Genomic DNA, 20,160 nt, shown 5'->3' on the forward strand with positions numbered 1-20,160 from the left:
ATAAAATTATTCCAGTATTGTTTATAAGCAAAAGCATGTGTGAATAAATACAAAACTTGAATTCTTCCAGCTGCAGCCAGCTGTCAAAGGTTGTTGCTTATCCTAGTACATTAAGAAAGTATTGCATAGCACTAAATAGAGATATAATGATGTATGTTTCTTGCAGGAAAAATGGAGAATTATGAACTGATTCACTCTAGCAGAGTAAAATTTATTTATCCAAATGAAGAGGAAATTGGGGACCTTGCTTTTCTAGTGGCAGAGAAGATGGATGGTTTGACCAATCTTCCATCCCTCAACATCCTTCTGTATGTGTTGGCATTTCAAGTAAATCATGTTGAAGGATCTGCTCAGAACACTAGTTCACTTCAACCTAAAACACTGATATTGACCAGCTCTGATTTGTTCCTCTTTGACGAAGATTATATCAGTTACCCACTACCTGAATTTGCTAAGGAGCCACCAAAGAGAGATAAGTATCAGCTTGCAGATGGAAGACGAATCCGGGATTTAGATAGAGTCCTCATGGGATATCAGACGTATCCACAGGCCCTTACATTTGTGTTTGATGATGTTCAGAATCAGGACCTGATGCAGAATTTAACACTGGATCACTTTGGAGAAACTGATAGTGTCCCAAAGGGTAATTGTAAACAAGAGGGCAGCAGGAGCAGAGAGATCCAGTGGTACATTTTTATCCCAAGTGCAGAAAGCAGGGAGAAATTAATTTCATTGCTTGCAAGACAGTGGGAGATCCTGTGTGGTAGGGAATTGCCTTTAGAACTCACTGGGTAGTTACTGCACAGCCAAGTGATTTCAGTGTGTATTATAAGGTAAAGCACAGTGTTTAAGTAGATAGCACCTGTCAAGTTCTCTTTGTTTTCATGAGGAGCTGACCTGGACTCCCTGGCTCCCTGGTGCAGTGAACATGTAACAGTACATAGAAATATTCTGAAGTGTTATTCTGGGGACTGAAGTTCTTGTACAGTCTATTTTTTATGCAATAGTATATAGTGAAAAAAAACCATGAGACATCCTGGGAAACTGTATGGAAAATTTAAGGAGTCAACACTAGATATTCTGTCGTCTGGGGCTGTTAAGGTTTCCACTATTTTTCTGTATATATCAGTCTAGCTGTTCTATACAAATTCTAATGTGTAAATAAGGGTAAATGCTTGTGTATGTTCAAGTGCAATGTTCTTTGTACAAGAAGTATTTTGGGTATGCTGCTAATGCTTATTATTTAATGATCTTACAGTTTTACATATGTTTTTCTTTGAGGCCAAATGTAATTATTTGCTGCCAATGATTAACTTAACAGTAAAATTTGAGCCACAAGCAAGTAACAAATTTTCATATGAAACTATTTTCACAGGCATTTGTTTTCCTTATCCAAGGATAAAAGAATTGCTTGGTAAAGATCCCCTCAGTATTGTGAAAGTGGAAATACCCAATGTGGGTATATCAGCATTTTGTCAGCAAATAATGGATTTGTATCTCTGAACACAAAGTCTTTCTTTTGCCTATCTTGTCAATACAAATAAAGTGTAATTTGACAGTTTTCTTTTGGCCTTGTCTTTATTCAAGTTTATATCTTGTGTTTCCAGGATACCATATGGCAGTTCAGCAGCACATATTCTGTTCCTAGAGTGCATTGTAAAGTATGAAGTGTGCAGCAAGACGAAAGAAGAAAATAGTTTGTTCTACTATAACAAGATTGTTAGTCCAGAAATGCAGCTGAGTCATGGAAACTGAAGATCTGCAGCCTCTAAATACAATTTGAGGATTTATTTCAAGTACTTTTGCTTCTCCATTAGATATTAGGGATTTTCTTTCTGAGCTGTCATGTTTAACTTGACTGTTACTGTGCCCAACAAGTTTTAACCTCCTCCATGACAGTAAAATCCCTACTCATTATTATGAAGACAAATACTGAGACAAAAAAAGAATGTTCTATATCCAATGGGATTAAGAAGGGAAGGACAGTTTTTTGATACTTATGTGGCAGTTGCTGCTGCTTAAAACTGATGCCCCTTAAACACAGAGAGAAATCTGGGTTGGAAGAGACCTCTGGAGGTCCAACAGTCAAGCTTGAAACAGGGCAGTCTTCAAACAGATTGCTCAGGGCCTGGTCCAAACAAGTTATGAGCTTTCTCCAAGAATGGCAAGTCCACAGTGGTGTTGGGAATCTGGTGGTTTCACAGGGTATTTTTCCATGCTGTTGCAAAGCTTAGCTGTGCTTTTTGGATTTCAGAAGCCGGGAGTGTTGCAGTCAGTGCAAGGATGACAAAGAGGCAGCCAAAGTCAATTGTATGGCAGGATGCAGTGGAGTTTGTAAGCAAGCAGAGGTGAGGAGCATAACTGGGCTGCAGCTCTGTTCCCAGTTTGGCAGAGGAAATGTACCCTCTTACACTGAACTGAACAATTAAGGTAGGTACTGCAGGCTCTTGGGGAAAATTAAATTTCCCTGTACGTTGGAGCTCTTCTATTCTCTCACATATCAAGATTGCTTACGTTCATTTAAGTTTATTATCATTGGGTAGAAAAAGCTAATTTCTTGTTAATTATAAAACGTTCCCCCTTCTTGTATCACTATCTCCTGAGGTAAATAGTCCCTCATTAAAAAAAAACCTTTAAATACTGATGTTGCTGCAGTGAGGTCTCCCTGGACCTTTTTTTCCAACCTGAACAGCTCAAGCTCTCCCAGCCAGTCTCCAAGGAGAGATGCTCTGTGTTAGAACCTGCTGGAGGTAGTGCTTTGTGGGTGTGCATTTCTGTTCACTTAAGTGCAATATTAAGCTGAAAAATCTTATAAACTGTCATTCTTCAGTGCCAACCTGTTGTCTATTGTCGAATTTTAATGTAGTCTTTTGTTTCTAAATACAGGGATTTAAGTAAGTTTTTCTTGAAAATGTACAATCATTCATCTTGAAACTAAACTGATTGCTTCAGTTCATAAAGATTTCCCAGAACTTTCCACATTTAGTTTCTACAGAAAGTTCTGCAGAATGAAGTCGCTGTCAACAACTGAGGGCACATAGAACGGTCTTGATTTCTTCCTTTCTTTTTGTAAGAGCACTACAAAGCCCTGCACATGTATTTCTCTTTTGTCCTCAAATCCTTTCCAGCTTCCAGCTCTTGTTCAACATTAAGACAATATCTGAGTAGCTGAAGTTATGACCAGAAACACACAGAGGCAGGTGGGGGGACCTTTGTCAGGAAAGTATCTCCTGAACTCTTAAACTTCCGTGTTCTGGCTTTGCAGCTGATGTAGATATTTGCCACCCTAGGAAGACCTAGACAATTATTTTTGTTCAGTGTCATCTACCAAGGATCTTCCCCTGTATTACAATTGAGAAATTGTAAATGAACCTCAGTAGGAAGGAAAGTAAATGAGGTGCTGACCTGGGCTACGCTGTTTTCGCTGCAAGAAGAAAAGACAGTGTGACCTGCATCCTGTCTGTCCTGTGTCCATTCCCATACTGCTTTACAGAACTCTGATCTGCGTGGCTGTGGATGTACTGCACAGTCATGTATTTCCATCAGCTCTTCTGACTTGTCTTTTTGTTCTTATCAGCTTTGATAAGGAGGGTGGGGTTTTTTTAATTGAAGTAACACAAAGTGCTGCTGTGTCTTTCTTGCATTCTGATCAGAAAGTTTACTTCTGCAGTACTAATCTTCAAACATACCGGATCTTGAAAAGCAGCAACATGAGTAAAAGCGTGAAGCTGTGGCTCAGAGCAGACAACAAGGTTCTGTTTCTTGATGTTCACCTGATAGTTAAAGGCATTTAGTAACTTGGAAAGCTAAAACTTTATGTGGAAAAAGGGAGGATGTGAAATTCATTAGAACCAGAAAGCACTAAAAAAAGACTGACCAACACTGGAAAAACCTACCTGAATAGGTGCGTGAAGAGCAGTGGCCAGAGTTGGTAAGGTGAGCACCAAGCCCTTATGCTTCAGTCTTCAGGGTCTCTGAGAGGGGATGACAAGAATTCCCAGCATCTCTGAAGCTGCTCAAAAAGCAGAGCTAGCAGGATCCTGACTCCCATCTCCATCTGTTCTCAGGCAGATACTCAGTGCAATCCTTGGCAAACTGCTGGCTACAGCTTGAGTCAAGCACATTGTAGCCCTTATTTATCCCTTGTAGACAGCAGTACCCGAAGGATCAGCAGCGCATCATGGCAAAGCTCACTGCCTCTGCCATCATGCTCCTGTGAGCAGGTGCTGAGTTTCAGTAGCTCAGCCTGTTCTAGTTTTACTCAGACTTCTAATTAATATTGGATATCTGTGGGGAATTTAGTGTCTGACTCTCCAGTACAGTCCCAGAGCACTGCTTAATAAATGAGAAAGATACAAAACTAAAACCAAGAGAAGGGAATATGTTGCTGCTTTTCACTGCAGCAGAACATGTAAAGGAGCTCGGAGTCAAGAGGAAGTGTTAGGCCAGATTTAAAGCATTTATGTACTGACATTGGTACTGCTGCCTTTAGAGGTTTTGGAGAAACAGGATGCGAGCAACCATGACAATTTCTTCCTGAATTATGCGACAGCATTGTGCCCAGGCAGCCCTACCTGTCTGCTTGGAATTGGACTACTGTGTCTGTGTGAGAAAGACTCCTATTCTATGTGCAATCCTTGCAGTTTTTTGCTTTTATCGGCAAACTTTAAAATTCCTGTTTTTTCCATCTTGCCAAGAGCAAAGGCAAAAATAGGACTGTGTCCCTGCCTCTTCACCAGGACACTGAGGGTGTATCGGGTAAGTATGGTTCAGCTGGCCCCCTTCCTACATACAAGCACTATTGGCTTGGCCTGTTTAATCCTCTCCAGACTCACAGCCTTCTTACAGTCTTACAATTCAGAGCAAAGGAACTTAATGTCCTTTCCCAGCTTTCCCAGAAGAGCAGAACAAGAGTCTCTTTCTCTCTGTGAATGTAACCAAATGGTCAGTTCTCAGAGAAGCTGTGGGGCAAGGTAGACTGGATGGTAAATCACTTGCCTTGGCTCTGTAGTTTCTAAACAAAAGATTTCAATAGCAGGAAATTGCCCAATCTAGTCAAGGCTGCACACACTTCACAGAGCAGAGCTGGTGACCCAGCATTTTAAAACACAGTGTGTGACACAGGCAGGGAGTCTGGGAGGGTTTGGAGCCTTATCCTTTGCCTTTATCCAGGTGGGTTTTGGTTTTCTTTTCCTGTGAAACAGGTTGAGTAATTTTTGCCAGCAGCTTCTCAACTTTAAATGTTAATGTGTACACAATAAAAATGCCAGGTCTTAGATAAGTTGCTTTAGAGGACCCAACTTGTCATTGATACATAAAGAAAAAGAGAGGGAGTTTTTCCCTGAGAGGGAAAAATCATAAGCATTCCTGCTGCCAATAATCTGCTGATGATAGGGAAGACTGAACCTACAAGGTAAAATTTAAGTGTTTTGTAGAAGTCATCTAGAAGAAGCCAGGGCCAGAATTTGAAGATGTTTCCGAGACCCATATCTGTGACTTCTCCTACTAAACCAGCCACCTTCTCTTACGTGGGCAAGAGACACTTGATGAGTCAATCTCTATGCTTTCCAAAACAAAAGCCCAAGTGTGAAACCTCACAGATAAACACACTGGCAGACAGTTGACAACTCCTGCTGTATGTTTTAAAATTGGATTTGCACAATCCTATTTCAATCCTTGACTAGGACATGAACAAAACCCTCCTACCTGCACAGGGCCGTTTGTGTGTTCTGTCATCAAATCTTTACAAGTCTTGCCTAAATTTTCTCTTTTGATGAAGGCTCATCAGCAGACCTCAGGATCTTGCTTTATAAGATTTTGGGGGTTTGAAATACTTTGTAGGGATGCCTCTGTGCGTGAGCTGGTCTAATACGGAAATGAATGAGGGAACTGGGGTTTCTATTTGTTGACAGTTTTGAGGAGTATTGGACAAAACAGTGGTACCAAAAAATCAATCCAATGCATTTTGCCTCTAAGGCATAAAGTTTTTGTAGATGTCATCCATGAGAAAATACATTTATCTGCCTAAGAGGAATCCATCTATCAGAAGAGAACAGAAACAGTGTGAGTGGAGCAGTAATTTGTGTTTGTTTGGCTCATTTTTGCTTCCTGTGCTGTTTCTATGCTGGTGTTGCCATCTTTGATGACACTGCCAACTGAACTGCTGCTGACAGCACCTTGGCTTCTGTGCACTGAGTATTATTAATGGCTCTTGGCCACCCATTAATTTAGAGATAATTGATGTTTTACCTTCTTACTAATTTCCAGATTCATGAAGATCCAAAGTTGTTGCAGCTTTCGATGTTCCAGATCCAGCAGTGGTGATTAGCAAAGTTTCCATTCTCTCAGAGCAGCTCATAGGCAGTGGCTGAAACACACACTGCTTATGCTGCTTGATCAGGAAAGCAGCATCAAATGACAGATGACCTTTTTTTGATTTTTCAGCTTATTCTCTGCTGCTCTACAATGGCACTACTCCCTATTTGCATTTTTAGCCTGTGTATTGCTGTTCTATTGCTTGCCTTTAATTGAGGTGAGGTCAGATAAGGAAGCTGGCTGTGAACCTTTTGATGTTGCTGTGAATCTGATTTATTTAATTCAGACAGGAATGTCACCAAGCATTGCTCTCCCTTCCTGGTTCCCCTGCAGGAGGTCAGATACAGTGATTATAAGCAGCAGTGGAAAGCCTTGGAATCAGCCTTTGTGTGTCTTTTCTTGCCCTGTACCGTTTTCAGTGCTGAGCCTTTTAGAAAACTGTCTGAAAGCCCATGAAAGAAGCCAATGCATCTTCAAGTGCTCCAGCATGAGATATTTTCACCTTAAAAGCTTATCAGCTGTGTGTGGTTGCTGGCAACTTAATCCCTATGTCATACAGCCATCTCTTGGAAAACCCATCAACAATCTTCAACATCCTTCTTGGCAGCATGGTGCAGAGGAGCAGCCTCATTCTTGTGTTTCCATGGCCAGCCCAGGGCCACGACTGCAGGCAAAGAAAGCACTGAACAGCTTCCCTTCTCTACACGAGTGTGCCCACTGTCCATTTGTGACTCTCCCATCCCACCAGAGCTGCCTTGAGCTACGATGCCTTTGCCTCATTTTGAAGATCTTCGGGGAACCAAGTGGTTTCCAGAGCAGTGTGCACCCTCTGACCTTGACAGAGTGGCACCCGTTGGGCAGTGACAGTCCCAGGGCTGCAGTTGTCCTGTGGCAGGATGAGTGAGCTGAGCTGTTGGGTTGAGCTGTGGGCTGGTGCTTCTCACGTGGGTTGCAGTGGATGGTTGTGTGCCTTATCTGCTTCCTGTTAGTGGGGGATATATAGCAGGGCTGGCTGTTCATCATGCTGGCTTTCCCTGTAGGATGAAGGCAGAAGTAAAGCACAGCTAACGGCACCAGTAAGTACAGCAGTTCCTATAAGCCTCATACATTACAGCATGTGTGTCTTTGTGGGGGTGCAGGGGCAAAAAAAGTATTAATGCTCTCATTATTTATGTAAATACAAGAATAGTTCCCTGTCCTGGTTTCATTTAGGCACCTTCATGGACTATTAATGGCTTGAAAATAAGAAGGTCCCTCATTGTTTGGTGAGATTTGTCGCTAACAGAAGCAGTCCTTAGACTGCTCAGTATAGTAGGCTCTCTTGGCAGTGTAAGGAGACAAAGGCCATGGAAAATCTGTCAATAATCAATTCTTTGTAATGTTTAAAAGGAGAATATAAATTTCAGACTGTACCTCAGGTTAGTATGTATTTTTTTTAATCCTGTTTAGGGACTTTCCTGTTCTGAGTGCTGTGGAAGTGCTCCTTGGATTCATCAAGCTGTCAGCAGAGTGTTTGGAAAATTATAAATTTTGCCATTGCTGCCATAGCATCTGCAAAATGTGATGCTTTTCTTGCTGAGAAAGTCAACTATTTTTAAAAAAATATCAAAGCCTGCCCAAAGTGCTTGATTGATTGATGCAATGTGCTCCATTCCAGCTCTGAAGCACAGCCCGTCACTCTCACTGCTTTGTTCTTGCATACTTTGGGGTAGGCAGTGGTCAGTTCTACCTTCACTTTGAGGTGTTACAGACATATTCACATCAGTGGCAAAAGGAAATTAACTTACCCTTCATGAATTTACGGTATTTAAGTTTGCCCATTGGATTTGCCTTCTTTTAAGCATACAGTTAACCTCTTTTCATTCCAATTAGTTGAAAACTAAGGATTTCCTTCCTTCTGTTTTGAACTGATATGTAAGAGGAAATCCGTAGATGTTCCTGTTTTGAGTAAACCTTTTACTAAGGAGTTCTGCCTGTGCTTTTAAAAAAAGAATGGAAAGAAAAAGGCTATGTTGATTCAGAAATAACACTAGAAGTAGCAGATCCATTTCTGAAGGCTTTGCAGCCAAAAAGCACAGTGCAAAAATGCTCTCTCCCTGTTTACTTTTAACCTCTGGTTTGTCTTGGATCTGATTCTTAGTAGGCGGTGTTATCTTACAGAAATTGCAGCCTCTCTCGCCACCCCTTTTGTGTAAAGGGTCCTGCCTGTAAAAGCATGAAAATGCATCCTCCTGGATTGCTGTTTTTCTTCTTAGCAGCATGCTTCACTCCCACAGCTGACTGCCAGAGTCAGAAGGTAAGTCTGTGAGTCTTTGTTTAAATGTTCATTGAACAGTTCTTCATGGTCGGACGGTAGCATGGTAGGAAATAGTCCTCTCCACTACTCGTTTTTTCATTTACATTTAGTTAGGTGCAGAATAACATCCGTAAAAACTGTAGGGCTGTAAGGTATCTTCTCTGTAGTCCAAACTGAGGAACTAAATATAAGGTAGAAGGGAGCTACCTGAGTTTTAAATCAGATTAAATTTGTGTCTGTGTTCGGCATTGAACTTGAAAGTAGCAGTATCAGAGGGAAATACTCAGCATCTTTGTCTTCTGCTAGTTTCAGTATGTGGGATGGGAACTTTGTATCCATCAGGACAGCTCCATAAGTTTCCCAGGAGAATTTTACTTTAAAAAAATCTTTACAATCTCATCAATTTGTTCCTTTGCAACAGTTTGTTTCAAGTATATTTCCCAAGAGCTCCTCAGTAAGGACTGTTGAATACTTCCATTTTATTTCAATTTTGTTGATTTTCTTTTGATTCCTTCATCTCTGTTCTTGCGTTTAGCAGCAGCATCTAGGAGAATGTGTGATGCCTTTGTAGATCTGTTGTCTAGACTCCATGGGGAGGCAGCCCAGTTCCTGTGGGCTGGAATTTACACTAATTCACATTATATTGTCTTCTGCCATCCCCCTCCTTGTGTCCTGCTGTTGGAGGAATGAACTGGCCTGCTAAGCCAGGAGTTGTGGGAGGCATTTGGAAATTCCCTGGGGAAGGGAAACTCCCTGTGGAGGGTTGTCTTGTCTTGAATGACACAGCAAGGCCTGTGGGGAATGAGCAGACCTGTGGGTCTTAAGGACTTGATTTAGAAAAAGCCAGAGGACTAGAAAGGTTTTTCCGTGTCAGACCTTTGGGTGCAAGCTTTTGTATAGACTCTTTCGTGAAAGGACTATAAATGACTACTAGGAAGGCTTGTAGGATCATTAAGGTGACTTGAGCACAAACCTGAAGTGTCTCTAGGGGTCCAGGCAGGTGGGTTCCAGATTGTGTTCAGAGATGTGGACTCGTGTCTTCAGCTGGTGTAAGTGGAAATGTAGGTCTCTCTACTTGGAGACAGTCTGTTGATCTCTGCAATCACTAAGGAGTCTGGCTTGCCAGGAAACCATTACATTATCAGGTAGTGAGTACCCACTTATGGAGAAGTTAAATGTTTTGAATCACCTCTGAAGCAGTTTATTTAATCCAAGAAAAACTCCCTTTTAGAGTTTTTTTCCTCAAAAAGTTCCCTCTTTATACAGAAAGAGAAGAAACATTTGAAAGGTTTTAATGGGAGATAAGGAAAAATAAGGATCTAATGAAGCCTTCTCTGGTAGTTTAGGATACCCATTGGATTTGATTGGAATAGGAGTGCTTCCACAGGAGGCTTTTGTTGGCTCACATGGGCCATTGAGAGAGAAGAGAGTTTTTGTGCTGCTTTTCAGTGATGTTATGTCAGGGCTCAGCTTTAATGGTTCAAACATGAGAGTGAATTTGTTAGTCTGACTTGGTTTTTTATACTTCTTGCTGTGGGCTGGGGAAGATGCAGCAGGTGTGAGAGCTATGAAAGTTTTTCTGCTGGGAGGAGGCCAATCCCAAGCTGTGCTGGAGGAGGAATGGAGGCAGGTGGGAAATGAGGAGAGTGGTCTCAGCATCCCCATGTTTCCAGACCTCTGCAGCTGAGATGCTGGGAAACACCCAGGGCAATGGAAGATCTTATGTGATCTCTGAGCTTGATTGGTCATCCTCATGCTAAAAGGTGTCCCTTGAACAAGTGTGAAGGGTTTGTGTGCCCAGGAGCTGCTGGTCTGTTCAGCTCAAGTGTTACTGAGAACTTCCTGGGGAGGTACGTGGCTATAATGACTCAAGCATGTGTCTCCAGCTCTATTTTGTAAAGGACAAATGCGCTGGAAACTTGGTGATTCATTAGATAATGGCTATTTCCAGAACTGGCTCCCAGGATTGTTGGAGCTGAACACTGACGTCCAAATAAGTTTTTTTTCTTCCTTGAGATTTTTTGCCATGCAGAAGGATTTGTGTTCTGGGTTGGGAGGAAAAGATAAAGGGTGAAAATGAGGGAATTAAACTAGCTCTTACGAAATACTTCCCAGCTTATTCTTTTGAGGTGGAGTACGAGAAACGAGCACTTGAGAAGTGAGGGACATCTGTTCAGAGAGGAGGGAAGGAAACACAGCAGCATCCAGAAGCTTCAATGTGTGTCAGCTGAGCGCAGAGAGCAGTAGCTGCTCTTGCACAAGCATTTGAGTGCAGGGAGAGAGCACAGCACAGCCTGGAAGACAGGGGCACCCTGGCTCTTAACTTCTTTTGGCTGCAGTTGGATGTCTTCTGTTTTAAAAGCTTCTTTTCATTTTGGAGATATTTGGGAGCATTAGTCCTCCTTTTCTGTTCCTTTGTACATAAACTGTGATCCAGTCCAGGCTCACATCATCACCTGATCAGAACAGTGACTGTCACCAGGCAGCCCTGCTGCATCACAGGGACAGACATTCCCTCTTGCTGCTTCCTTTCCAGTGGCTTCACACTTAGAAACAGCAAAGATGAGCCCAAGGGAGCAGTGCATCATTGTTTTCCATGAGGCTGTGTCCCAGGAGCCACTTCAGACTCAAACTTCTGTCTGTCTTTCATCCTCTCCAGAATTTGAGTATCTGGACTGTTGCATTTTTGTCCCTTGATTCCCTCTTCTGCTTTCCTAAGACACAAAACTCTCCAGAAAATGACTGCTTCATCAGTTCTGTCACTCAAATAAGAAGGGAAATATTTTTTTTAATACTTTTCCAGTCAGCTGTTTTCTTCCTCTTTCCTCCTGCCTGTTGCTGCTGACACAAGCATATTTCCTTATAAAAAGGGGAAGGTCTTACTGGAAAGCTGCCTAAAGCTTATGAAGTGTCCCAGTAGGGATGGGGGGATTCCACAATAATTGTCTTTTCTTAGAGGCCTGCAAGTAATTAAACATGCCAACAGGGAAGAATGGCAAACATCCACCTCTCCCACTCTTCATTTCCATTGAGAATTGGAGCCACGTTGATGAAGGAAGGAGAAGGGAAATAGGATAATGTATGAATAATGGTGTCTTCCTCCACCACCATGACAGAGAACACATCTAATGGCCCAACTGTGTCTGATGCCTGAAAGTGCAGATGAAGCAGAAGGTTGGAGAATTTAATTTAGTATTTGGTTCTCTACTGTTTATGTGGTCTTTTTGAAACAGGTAGAGTGGCTCAGATACCTGGTAAAGGTTTGTGGCATAATTCTAACTCATAGGAAGGAGTCTACATCTGTATTTCTTGCTCAGGTATCTTCCCATTCCTTTTTCCAAGGCATTGTCTCAGGGAAAGTTAATGCTGGGATTTGGTGGAACTAGAAAGAGAGGAGCTGTGCTGTTCTGTGACATCTGTGTTCCTGGCTTCAACTGGCTCCTTTCAAAAGCCCAGCTTTAATCTGGAGTCCTAATTTAGGCTCCAATCAAATGGTTGGAAGGACTTCTTCCCTACCCCATCAATGGCACCGCTGATCTTTAGAGGCAGAGTACTCTGGAGGCAGCACCTTGTTTATTCGTCCATATTGTTTGTCTTCTCTGTTTTGCTCCATGAAAAACAGGAAATCTCCTCTGACTGCTCTGTGTTGGTGGAAGCATAAGGAACAGCAAAGCTGATCTCTGTTCTGCTGGATAACATTAGTAAAGCTGGTGCTCACAGGAGAGGTGGATTTGGTGGATCTCAGACTGGGTTTGAGCTCTTTGTAATGCAAGGGAGTCCTTGACATAACAGGTTCTTTGGGGATTCTGCTGCCAGGGAAACTGGAGGTTGCTGTATGGTAGGAAAGCCTCAGAAGCACAACTAGAAGTTAATATCCATGGAAAGGGCAACCACAGCCACAGAAATAATTTCCTTCACCGGGTGGCATTCTTGCATGGATGGCTGCAGAAGGTGGATCCATAAACATGAGAAAAAGCTCAACGACTCCAGTCAGAGGGAACGAGTCAGGAAACATTCCAGGGACATGTCCCTGTGGACTTGGGGGTTATCTCTCAGGAGGTTTTCCTGACAGGGTCAGCTGGCTATCATCTGGGAGGGCTTTCCTGAGCTCTTGATAACTGATGGGAAGCTATGGGCTTCCTCCCATGCCTTGAGACAAATGTATGTATTTGGGCTTAAGTTCAGAGGAAGCAAAGCTGAGATTGCTGATGGGAATCCAAAACAAGGAGTTCTGGGGACAGGAGAACTGCTGCATTAACAGCATTGTTCAGGATTGGCTTAAAAATTCCAGATCAAGGCCTCCTCCCAAAATTTGATCTAATATTTTTATTTTTAGAAAATACAGTGCCTGTAGAGGCACAGTTGAGATGAGCTCTGTGAGTTTTTTCCAGTCAATGACCTTTTGGGGCATACACAGCTCATGCCTCTCAGCTTTTCTCTGTCATCAGCAGGGGCAACTACTGTCTTTTTTAAAAATTACCAGTGAGGTTTCCATGCAGCTGCTTGTTTCCAGAAGCTTAGAAATTCAAGGAAATCTTTTAGAGCAAAGTCACGAGTTTTAATGATAGATTGGCATGTGATGATCCTTCACTCTGGGGCTGTGCTTTGACATCTGCTCTGGCTGTGTTTCATTTGGAGAAGCGAGGTGGTGCAGGAAAGCCCTGTGAGGAAAACCAAGCCCCTAAAGTTATTCTGGTTGAGTGGAAGGACTTAGCTGATTTAATCATTTAGCCATGTGATATATCCAAGTGTCCTACCTGATCTTCACGCCAATGTTTATGGAGTCCTTCTCACCTGGGGTCAAAGCATCAAAGTGTTCAGAGAGGTGCAGAGCACCTTTCCTTTTCATTCACTACCCTGCACCTCCTCAAAAACAATTGCCATGAGAAATATTTCTGTGAGCAGCTCCTGGCTCTGGGAAATAGCCTGAACTAACACAGCTCTGCAGACCCGTGGAACAGCAATGAAACACCCAGTGAACTGGATTTTATGAGTGGCATGGAAAAGATAAATGCTGTGTTGCCTTTTAATTCAGTGTCTTCTGGCAAGGGTTGTGAATTTAGGGCTTGTCCTCACACATCACTACCACGTGTTTGTAAAAGATCAGCTGAAATTAGCAGTGCAGAGTTGTGATTATTTTAGAAATGGTTAGAATTTTTGCTGTGGGTTGCAGAGGAAGGATAAGATAGCTGTGGCCTGCCCTGTTGCTTCTAGCTGAGATCCAGGTGGATCCAAGCATGCAGCACCACGGCAGGGGGGTTTAGCCCATGGGAGTGTGTGGTACCTCCCAGCAGCTGCACTGGCCACTGCCCTCCCCAGTGCTATCTAACAAATGGTGCAACTTGATAAAGGTATTACAAGTTGGCAAGATAAGTGCCTAGGATAACAATTTAATCTGGGGCTGTTTCCATTCTGTTTTTTCTTTTTAAGTTAAAATCCATGCGATGCAATGTCAAGACGATGTTCACCTTGAATACAGCGTGTACTTCTTGTGCTGCAGTGCCTAAAATGTTGTGTCCAAGAGGCTGGTTAAAGACCACCCAAAGATTAGGAGTAAGGGACTGCAGGTAAGGCCTATTTCCTAACTGTGTTAAGTTTTTGGCACAGCCCTGCTAGGCAGGGAGTAGTGTGTGTCTTCAGGAGAACACACACGTGGTTTTGAGCTGTAAAGGTCCAAGGAGTTTTGTTTTCAGATGGGTTTATGGCCCCTCTTATTGTTGCTTTTGTCTCCTTGCAAATCCCACAGACTTTCTGCTGGGCAGGTTCTATATACACAGAACAAATTAAATGACAATAACCTCTTAACTTGCCCTAAACAACCTGAGTTTGCTAATCCTGCTGTAGCAATTTAACAGAGGTCTGTCTAGCATAGAAACCTGTTTCAGGCACAGAATTCCTTAGTGGCTTATTAGGAAAATAATATAATGATAGTTCCCCTTGTATATCCTCCCAGCTTCCAGCAATAATCCTCTGAACTTTTTACCTTCCTAGTTCACTTTATGACAATTGCTTGTTCATGTGTTCCTTGCTCATACTCTGTTGAGTTTGGCTGGTAGGAAAAGAATGAAAGAAAACTGAATTTACTAGAAGGCTTTTGTAAAATGAAACACTATAGATTATTGTTTGTGTATGTATTCAGCAGTGAATGTTAACTGTTAATATATAGCTCCATTGTCTGCTCTTTCTGTGATTCCCTCAAAATACTTTAAAAATAGCAGTGGCAGTTTTGCAGTTTATAGCAGTTTTTGCACACACAGGAGTCAGATGGAAGCCAAAGCAGCAATGCTATTGAGACAGTTTCCAAGTTCCTTTTGGGAAGGATGTGGGGCCAAAAATAAAATGAAGTGTAAGAATAATGTGAATCTATGCAGCTTTTCAGAGTGTTATCTACTCTTTGGTGGTTGTTGGACAGACCCAAGAATAGTTTTGTACTGTGTACGTGCAGAACAAGAGGTACTGCCACCAAGGACTCACCCTGTGGGTAGAGGGAAGGGATGATGGATTGAAAAGAAGATGCTTCTGTTGGGGGATTTAAGGCATTTGTCCAAGATTTAACAGAGAATCTGTGAATAATACAGCTATTAAATCCAAATTTACTGCATCTCGATCTGGAGTCTTTAGCAAAAGACAGAAAGGGACAAGTCCTGAAAGGAGATTTTGTTCTTTCAAGCTTATTTTGGATGTGAAGTCGAATGCTGAGTCACCCTGGAAATCCTAAATTTGTTTCTGTGCTGTTTAACCCTCCAGCACCGAAGGTTTCCATCCTGATGCAAGATGCCTTCTCATGCCCAGTCCCTGACAGATTTCTTGTAACCAATCTTTGAGGTTCAAATCAATGGGCCTCTTTAGAGAGGACATACCAGGAGCAAAACCTCTCGTGTTTGTGTGCATGGAACAGGGGATGAGGGCCCTTCCGTCCCTTCAGAGCTCAGGGTGCTGCAGTGTGATCGCCTAGAAACCCTCCAGCAGGCCTGTGCTGGGCTTGTGGAGTAATCATAATCTTGGTTTGTTTTTTTTAAGATACTCTGTCAAGTTAGGAGAAAATACCCTTTCCCTGACAGGGTGCCATCACATGTGTAAGAAGGAAATTGAGGAGAGAAAGTGCTGTCCAGGATTCTGGGGTACGGAGTGCTATGGTAAGTTTTGGGGTTTTTTACTGCAACCTCTAGCTGCTGAACAGGTCAAAACAGTTTTAATAGGAGGCATTAAATATATATATAGAGAGGTGATTAATTTTCATTATTCCTTGAACACGCACAAGGTCTCTGTTATCTGTCTGGGAGCATATCTGTCTGTTCAGCACATAATCTCTTTGCTCCGGATGAGTTGAATCCCATTTAACACATAACATAACCTCCTGTGGGGGAACTTCCTTTTGTCTCTTCTATAAAAATAAACTTTTGGAAAGGGATGTTTTTGTTCCTCTTTACGAAAGTTTCCAAAGGAAGAGGAAGATCTTTCTGATATCCCTCTAGTCTGCAGCGCGTGTGCCACGTGTGCTGCTCTATAGTCTGGAGTTCAGTCAGCCACAGAAAATACTTAGCAATTCCAACCCAAGGTGAAAATAACCATCCCAAAACTCCCACTCAGATTTATGCCAAGTAATGAGAATTTGTTTTGTCTTGTCTCAAAAATCCAAAAGCAAGGCCTACTAAGCTGAACATTTCTCACACGTTTGACTGATGGAATATGGAAAGACCCCCTCCAGTTCTGCAGAAAATGGGAGACTGAGTGCTTGAGCCTGTTCTCACACTGGCTTTGAATAAGCAACTGGTTTCATCAGAGGAATTACGTGCCTAAAATGATCAGAAATAGTCCCCAGAATGTGGGGGTACCTCACTCTAAAGATGTGTGGACCATGTTTTTCTGGGCATGCTTCCAGCTCTTCATGAGGTCTGGGAGAGCTGAAAATGCTCAGTGTCTTTGCAAAGCAGGCTCCTGTCTGTCCCGAGTTCCAGAACTGCCCTCACCTCTCAGTGCTGCTGGCATCAGTGGCCCAACCTCAAAAAATGTTTCAGTGCCTTTGTTGAAATTCAGTCTTGTTGGGACTTTTCCTTAGACCTTGCACCTCTGGGCCAGTGTTAGGCGTGCTGGATCATTTGCTGGTGAACAGGCCTTTGTTTTGTACAGCTGGAATACCCAGGAGAGAAGGAGATGGAAAGGTGCTGATTGTTCAATCTAATCTCATCTGTCCTGTCTCTTACCTGCTAGAGTGTCCAGGTGGCTCTGAAAATCCCTGCAGTGGTCATGGGACATGCTTGGATGGTATACAGCAAAATGGGACCTGCATCTGCAAGGTCAGTGCACAATTTACTCCGAGGGTGATGTGCTTTGCCAGAGGGAGTTGTTTGTGTGGTGTCTGTGCAGGTGCTCTGGGTGAAGGCTGCCCTTCTGCCTGGAAGGCCATTTGCAGCTCCTTCCATTCCAGCATCAGTGTCTGTGGTTTTCCTGCAGCATTGGTGTGGTCTGCAATAGCACTAAAACACTATTGGTGATGGTGTGGAGTTGGGAAGAATCTCGAGGGTGAAATTAAGAAAGAATTGCATGAATTTAACCCCTGACCAGTTGAAATAATTAGTGTCAGTCTGTGGCTGCAAGAAGCCCTGAGACACTTGGCTATTAATGAGCTGTACCAAGGTAGGCAGAGGCTCCGTCTCTCAGGAAAAGCAGGAGAGACCAGAAAGAGAATTTAGGGCAGATATTTTTTTCTTTTTTCTTTACTGCCCAGACTTAGTACAACCAAAGCATAAACAATTCCTCTGCATTTAAATTGGATAGAGCAGTGTTTCTGAAATGTATAGGGTAATGAATCAGTGTCAGACTTGAAACTTTCCCTGATGAACTGTGTATTTTTACAGCATCCTCAATTAACAGCTCAAATCCTACCTCTTGGACTCATCTTTGAGAAAAGTTGATTTTGGACTTAAGTCAAAGACACCTTATATCAACTAAAATATATGCTGAAGGTCCCTGAGCCCTGTAAAATCAATGTAAAAAATCCCACTGGTATTAGTGAATTCCAGATTCATTTTTCAGAGAGATATCAGGAGCCAGCTGGAACATTCCTGTCTGTCTCTAATTAGAACATTATTTCCTCAGTGCCCACCAGAGTTTCCTGGCATTGGTATGCCCTCTGTGTATCAGCTTACACTGGGATCTCCTTTCCCGTGGGGGCTGGTTAGGACTGGAGCACTGAGCAGATCAGTGTTGCTTCAGGTATCACAGAAAATCAAAAATGAGGAGAGAGTTTGAACTATAACCATGTGTGAAACAACAGAGTGATACAGAAAAATAATATCTGGCACATTTTGGGGCCCTTCTAGGAGCAGTACAGTGGGTATGGCTGCCAGAATTGCCGAGATGAAAATCGCTTTGGCTCAGACTGTCAGTCAGGTAAGAACAAGTCTTTGAAGTGAACCCTTCACAAAAATAACTGAAAACAAGGAAGGAGGAGGGGAGGGTTGAGTGAGGAAGGTTCTGGAGAGAGGGAAAGTGACAGAGAGCTGGCAGTGTTCAGTAGCAGGTGTCTGGGCATTTTGTCTTTGTGCCCTTCTGCACTGTCCCATTAAACAAATTATTGTCAGGCTTTCACTCAAACAGTCCATTTTTCCTATTGTAAATATCTCTCTCTCCCCCCTTATCAGGGCTATCCCACTTTCCTCTCTCTTTTTAGCCAGGCTGTTACCTACATCCCTGAAACAACCCACACTCGCTTCCCAACTGTTTTTCAGACTTCTGTAACAGCTCCACTTGTCTCCCAACTTCTTTCTTGCTGCCCTCTTTTAAAAAATGATTACACACTGTTCTGCCTCGCAGGTATGACATTTTGGGAAGTGATTTATGGGCAGTGCAGCCTGTCTGTCACAGGAGCCCTTTTTGTCTAGCTCCTGCTTCCTTGTGTCCCCACAGGTGAGATAGGTGTGATCTTGGTGGTTGTGCTCATATATTAAAACATGTGCCTGAAAAGCTGGTCTAGATCTTGCGTTCAGGGCTGCTCTTACCTTGTCTTCTTGAGCCCAGGACATGCAATTTACCTTCTCAAAGCTCTGACTGGCATGGCCAACTTTTAAAAGGAGCTAGTGGATTATTAGTGGGAAATCAGGATGCCAAGTCCCAGGGCAGCTGGCCAATGTGTTCCTGGAGCCCCTTGCACTGCCAGGCAGCAGAAGGGCTGAAGGTTTGTCTGGACTTCCCTTGCAGAGTGTGACTGTGTGCACGGGGAATGCAACAGCGGCGTCGCTGGGAATGGGAGCTGCACGTGCTATGGAGGCTACACGGGCCCCCGGTGTGACCAAGGTAAACACACTGCTAGCTGCAGAGGGGCTGGGAGAGCAACCTATGATATGGGCTTGGGTGCATGTGTCCCTAAAGGGGCAGGGGGACACTGGATATGTTGGGAATATAGAGGAAAGATGATTGGAGCATTGGAGATCGAGACAGAGGGAAGAGCAGGGGTCAAGATGTACCATTTCTGTATGCCTCTGTTCTTTCTCTGGAAACCAGCTAGATCCTTTCTCTCAGCCTTGGGGGACCTGACTACCTAGGCTGCCAGGAGCTTAGAGCTGCTTGCACTGCTCATATCCTCTGGCTTTTGTGCCAGCTTGGGGTCCTTGGCAGAGGAAACCACATTTGCCTTTATTTCCAGGTATTCTGTAAGGTGAATTATATCTTCTGCCAGTGCCCCACATGCTCAAAGGGAAACTCTTTTTGCTGTGTGATTGCAGAGCTCCCCCTTTGCAAAGGTGTGACGTGTGAGGCCAACAGCAAGTGTGTGGTGAGGGATGGGACAGCCGTGTGTGACTGCAAGCTGGGCTACAGAAAACAGGGCAGCACTTGCCAAGGTGAGAAACTTCTCCATGACCCTAAATGGTCCTGTTGGGAAAAAATCCTATTGCACTGGTACCTGCAGAGGATTTTGATTACTGTTAACACTCTGTTCACTGCAGAGGCTTAAGAACCTATTTTTTCATGAATCCCCTTAAGATTAAGGGCTAAGCTTTTGGCTCTCCTCTCACTTGGTCATGAAAGCAAGAAGTGAATTAGAGTTGCAGGCTCCATCCAGCACTTGCTTGTAAGTATGTACTAAATAATGACAGCAGGATATTGGTGAGTCTGAACCAGTTTAAATAATGTGTGGAATTAGAGGACTTCTTCACTGATTTCAAATTTAAATTTGTGAATTGGTTTCCTTAAAAGGAAGTTGATAAGATGCACGTGATCAGCTAGCTATGGATAGCTGCTTTCACTGGCTCTTTACAGTTTTTCTGACCAAACTGCAGTTTCATGTATCCTCAGACACAATGCAAATTCAGAATCAATCCAAGCATCCTCTGTCACTCACACTTTTGTTTCTGAAGTAACATGGAAAATGTGTCATCCAAATGGCTCAGAATAAAAACCCCCAAATGTCTGCTCCCTGGAATTATTTCATTTTCCTGTGAAATTTTCGAAGTTTAATAGTACAAATTCCGTATGCTCCATTCTTTCCATGCCTTTTGCAGCCTTCTGTGCTGCACTTGAGTGCTGTTTTGAAAACAGAAGTTTGGTTC

General features: G+C 43.0%; 2 protein-coding genes across 8 annotated transcripts in view; both read left to right on the plus strand.

The window, feature by feature from the left end:
- Positions 1 to 1,561, plus strand: part of NISCH (nischarin) — a 29,564-nt gene extending 28,003 nt beyond the window's left edge. Inside the window, exon 21 of the mRNA XM_032120865.1 lies at positions 167 to 1,561. Coding sequence (XP_031976756.1) covers positions 167 to 795 — 629 coding nt within the window. The 3' untranslated portion in view covers positions 796 to 1,561. The remainder of the gene's footprint in view (positions 1 to 166) is intronic.
- Positions 1,562 to 1,660: 99 nt separating this feature from the next.
- The window catches only part of STAB1 (stabilin 1), a 65,317-nt gene continuing 46,817 nt past the window's right edge, over positions 1,661 to 20,160 (plus strand). For 3 of the 7 annotated variants that reach the window (XM_032120862.1, XM_032120863.1, XM_032120864.1), the window contains exons 1-8: positions 7,289 to 7,391; positions 8,476 to 8,611; positions 14,042 to 14,178; positions 15,632 to 15,747; positions 16,823 to 16,908; positions 17,935 to 18,004; positions 18,812 to 18,907; positions 19,336 to 19,452. In XM_032120862.1, the coding sequence (XP_031976753.1) occupies positions 8,531 to 8,611; positions 14,042 to 14,178; positions 15,632 to 15,747; positions 16,823 to 16,908; positions 17,935 to 18,004; positions 18,812 to 18,907; positions 19,336 to 19,452 (703 nt within the window). In that variant the 5' untranslated portion in view covers positions 7,289 to 7,391; positions 8,476 to 8,530. Of the gene's footprint in view, positions 2,431 to 7,288; positions 7,392 to 7,764; positions 8,024 to 8,458; positions 8,612 to 14,041; positions 14,179 to 15,631; positions 15,748 to 16,822; positions 16,909 to 17,934; positions 18,005 to 18,811; positions 18,908 to 19,335; positions 19,453 to 20,160 lie in introns of those variants that run through there. The other 4 variants (XM_032120861.1, XM_032120858.1, XM_032120857.1 and 1 more) reach the window with 4 other exon arrangements.

Source organism: Corvus moneduloides, chromosome 11, assembly GCF_009650955.1.
Source record: "Corvus moneduloides isolate bCorMon1 chromosome 11, bCorMon1.pri, whole genome shotgun sequence".
In the NCBI taxonomy this organism is placed as follows: Eukaryota; Metazoa; Chordata; class Aves; order Passeriformes; family Corvidae; genus Corvus; species Corvus moneduloides.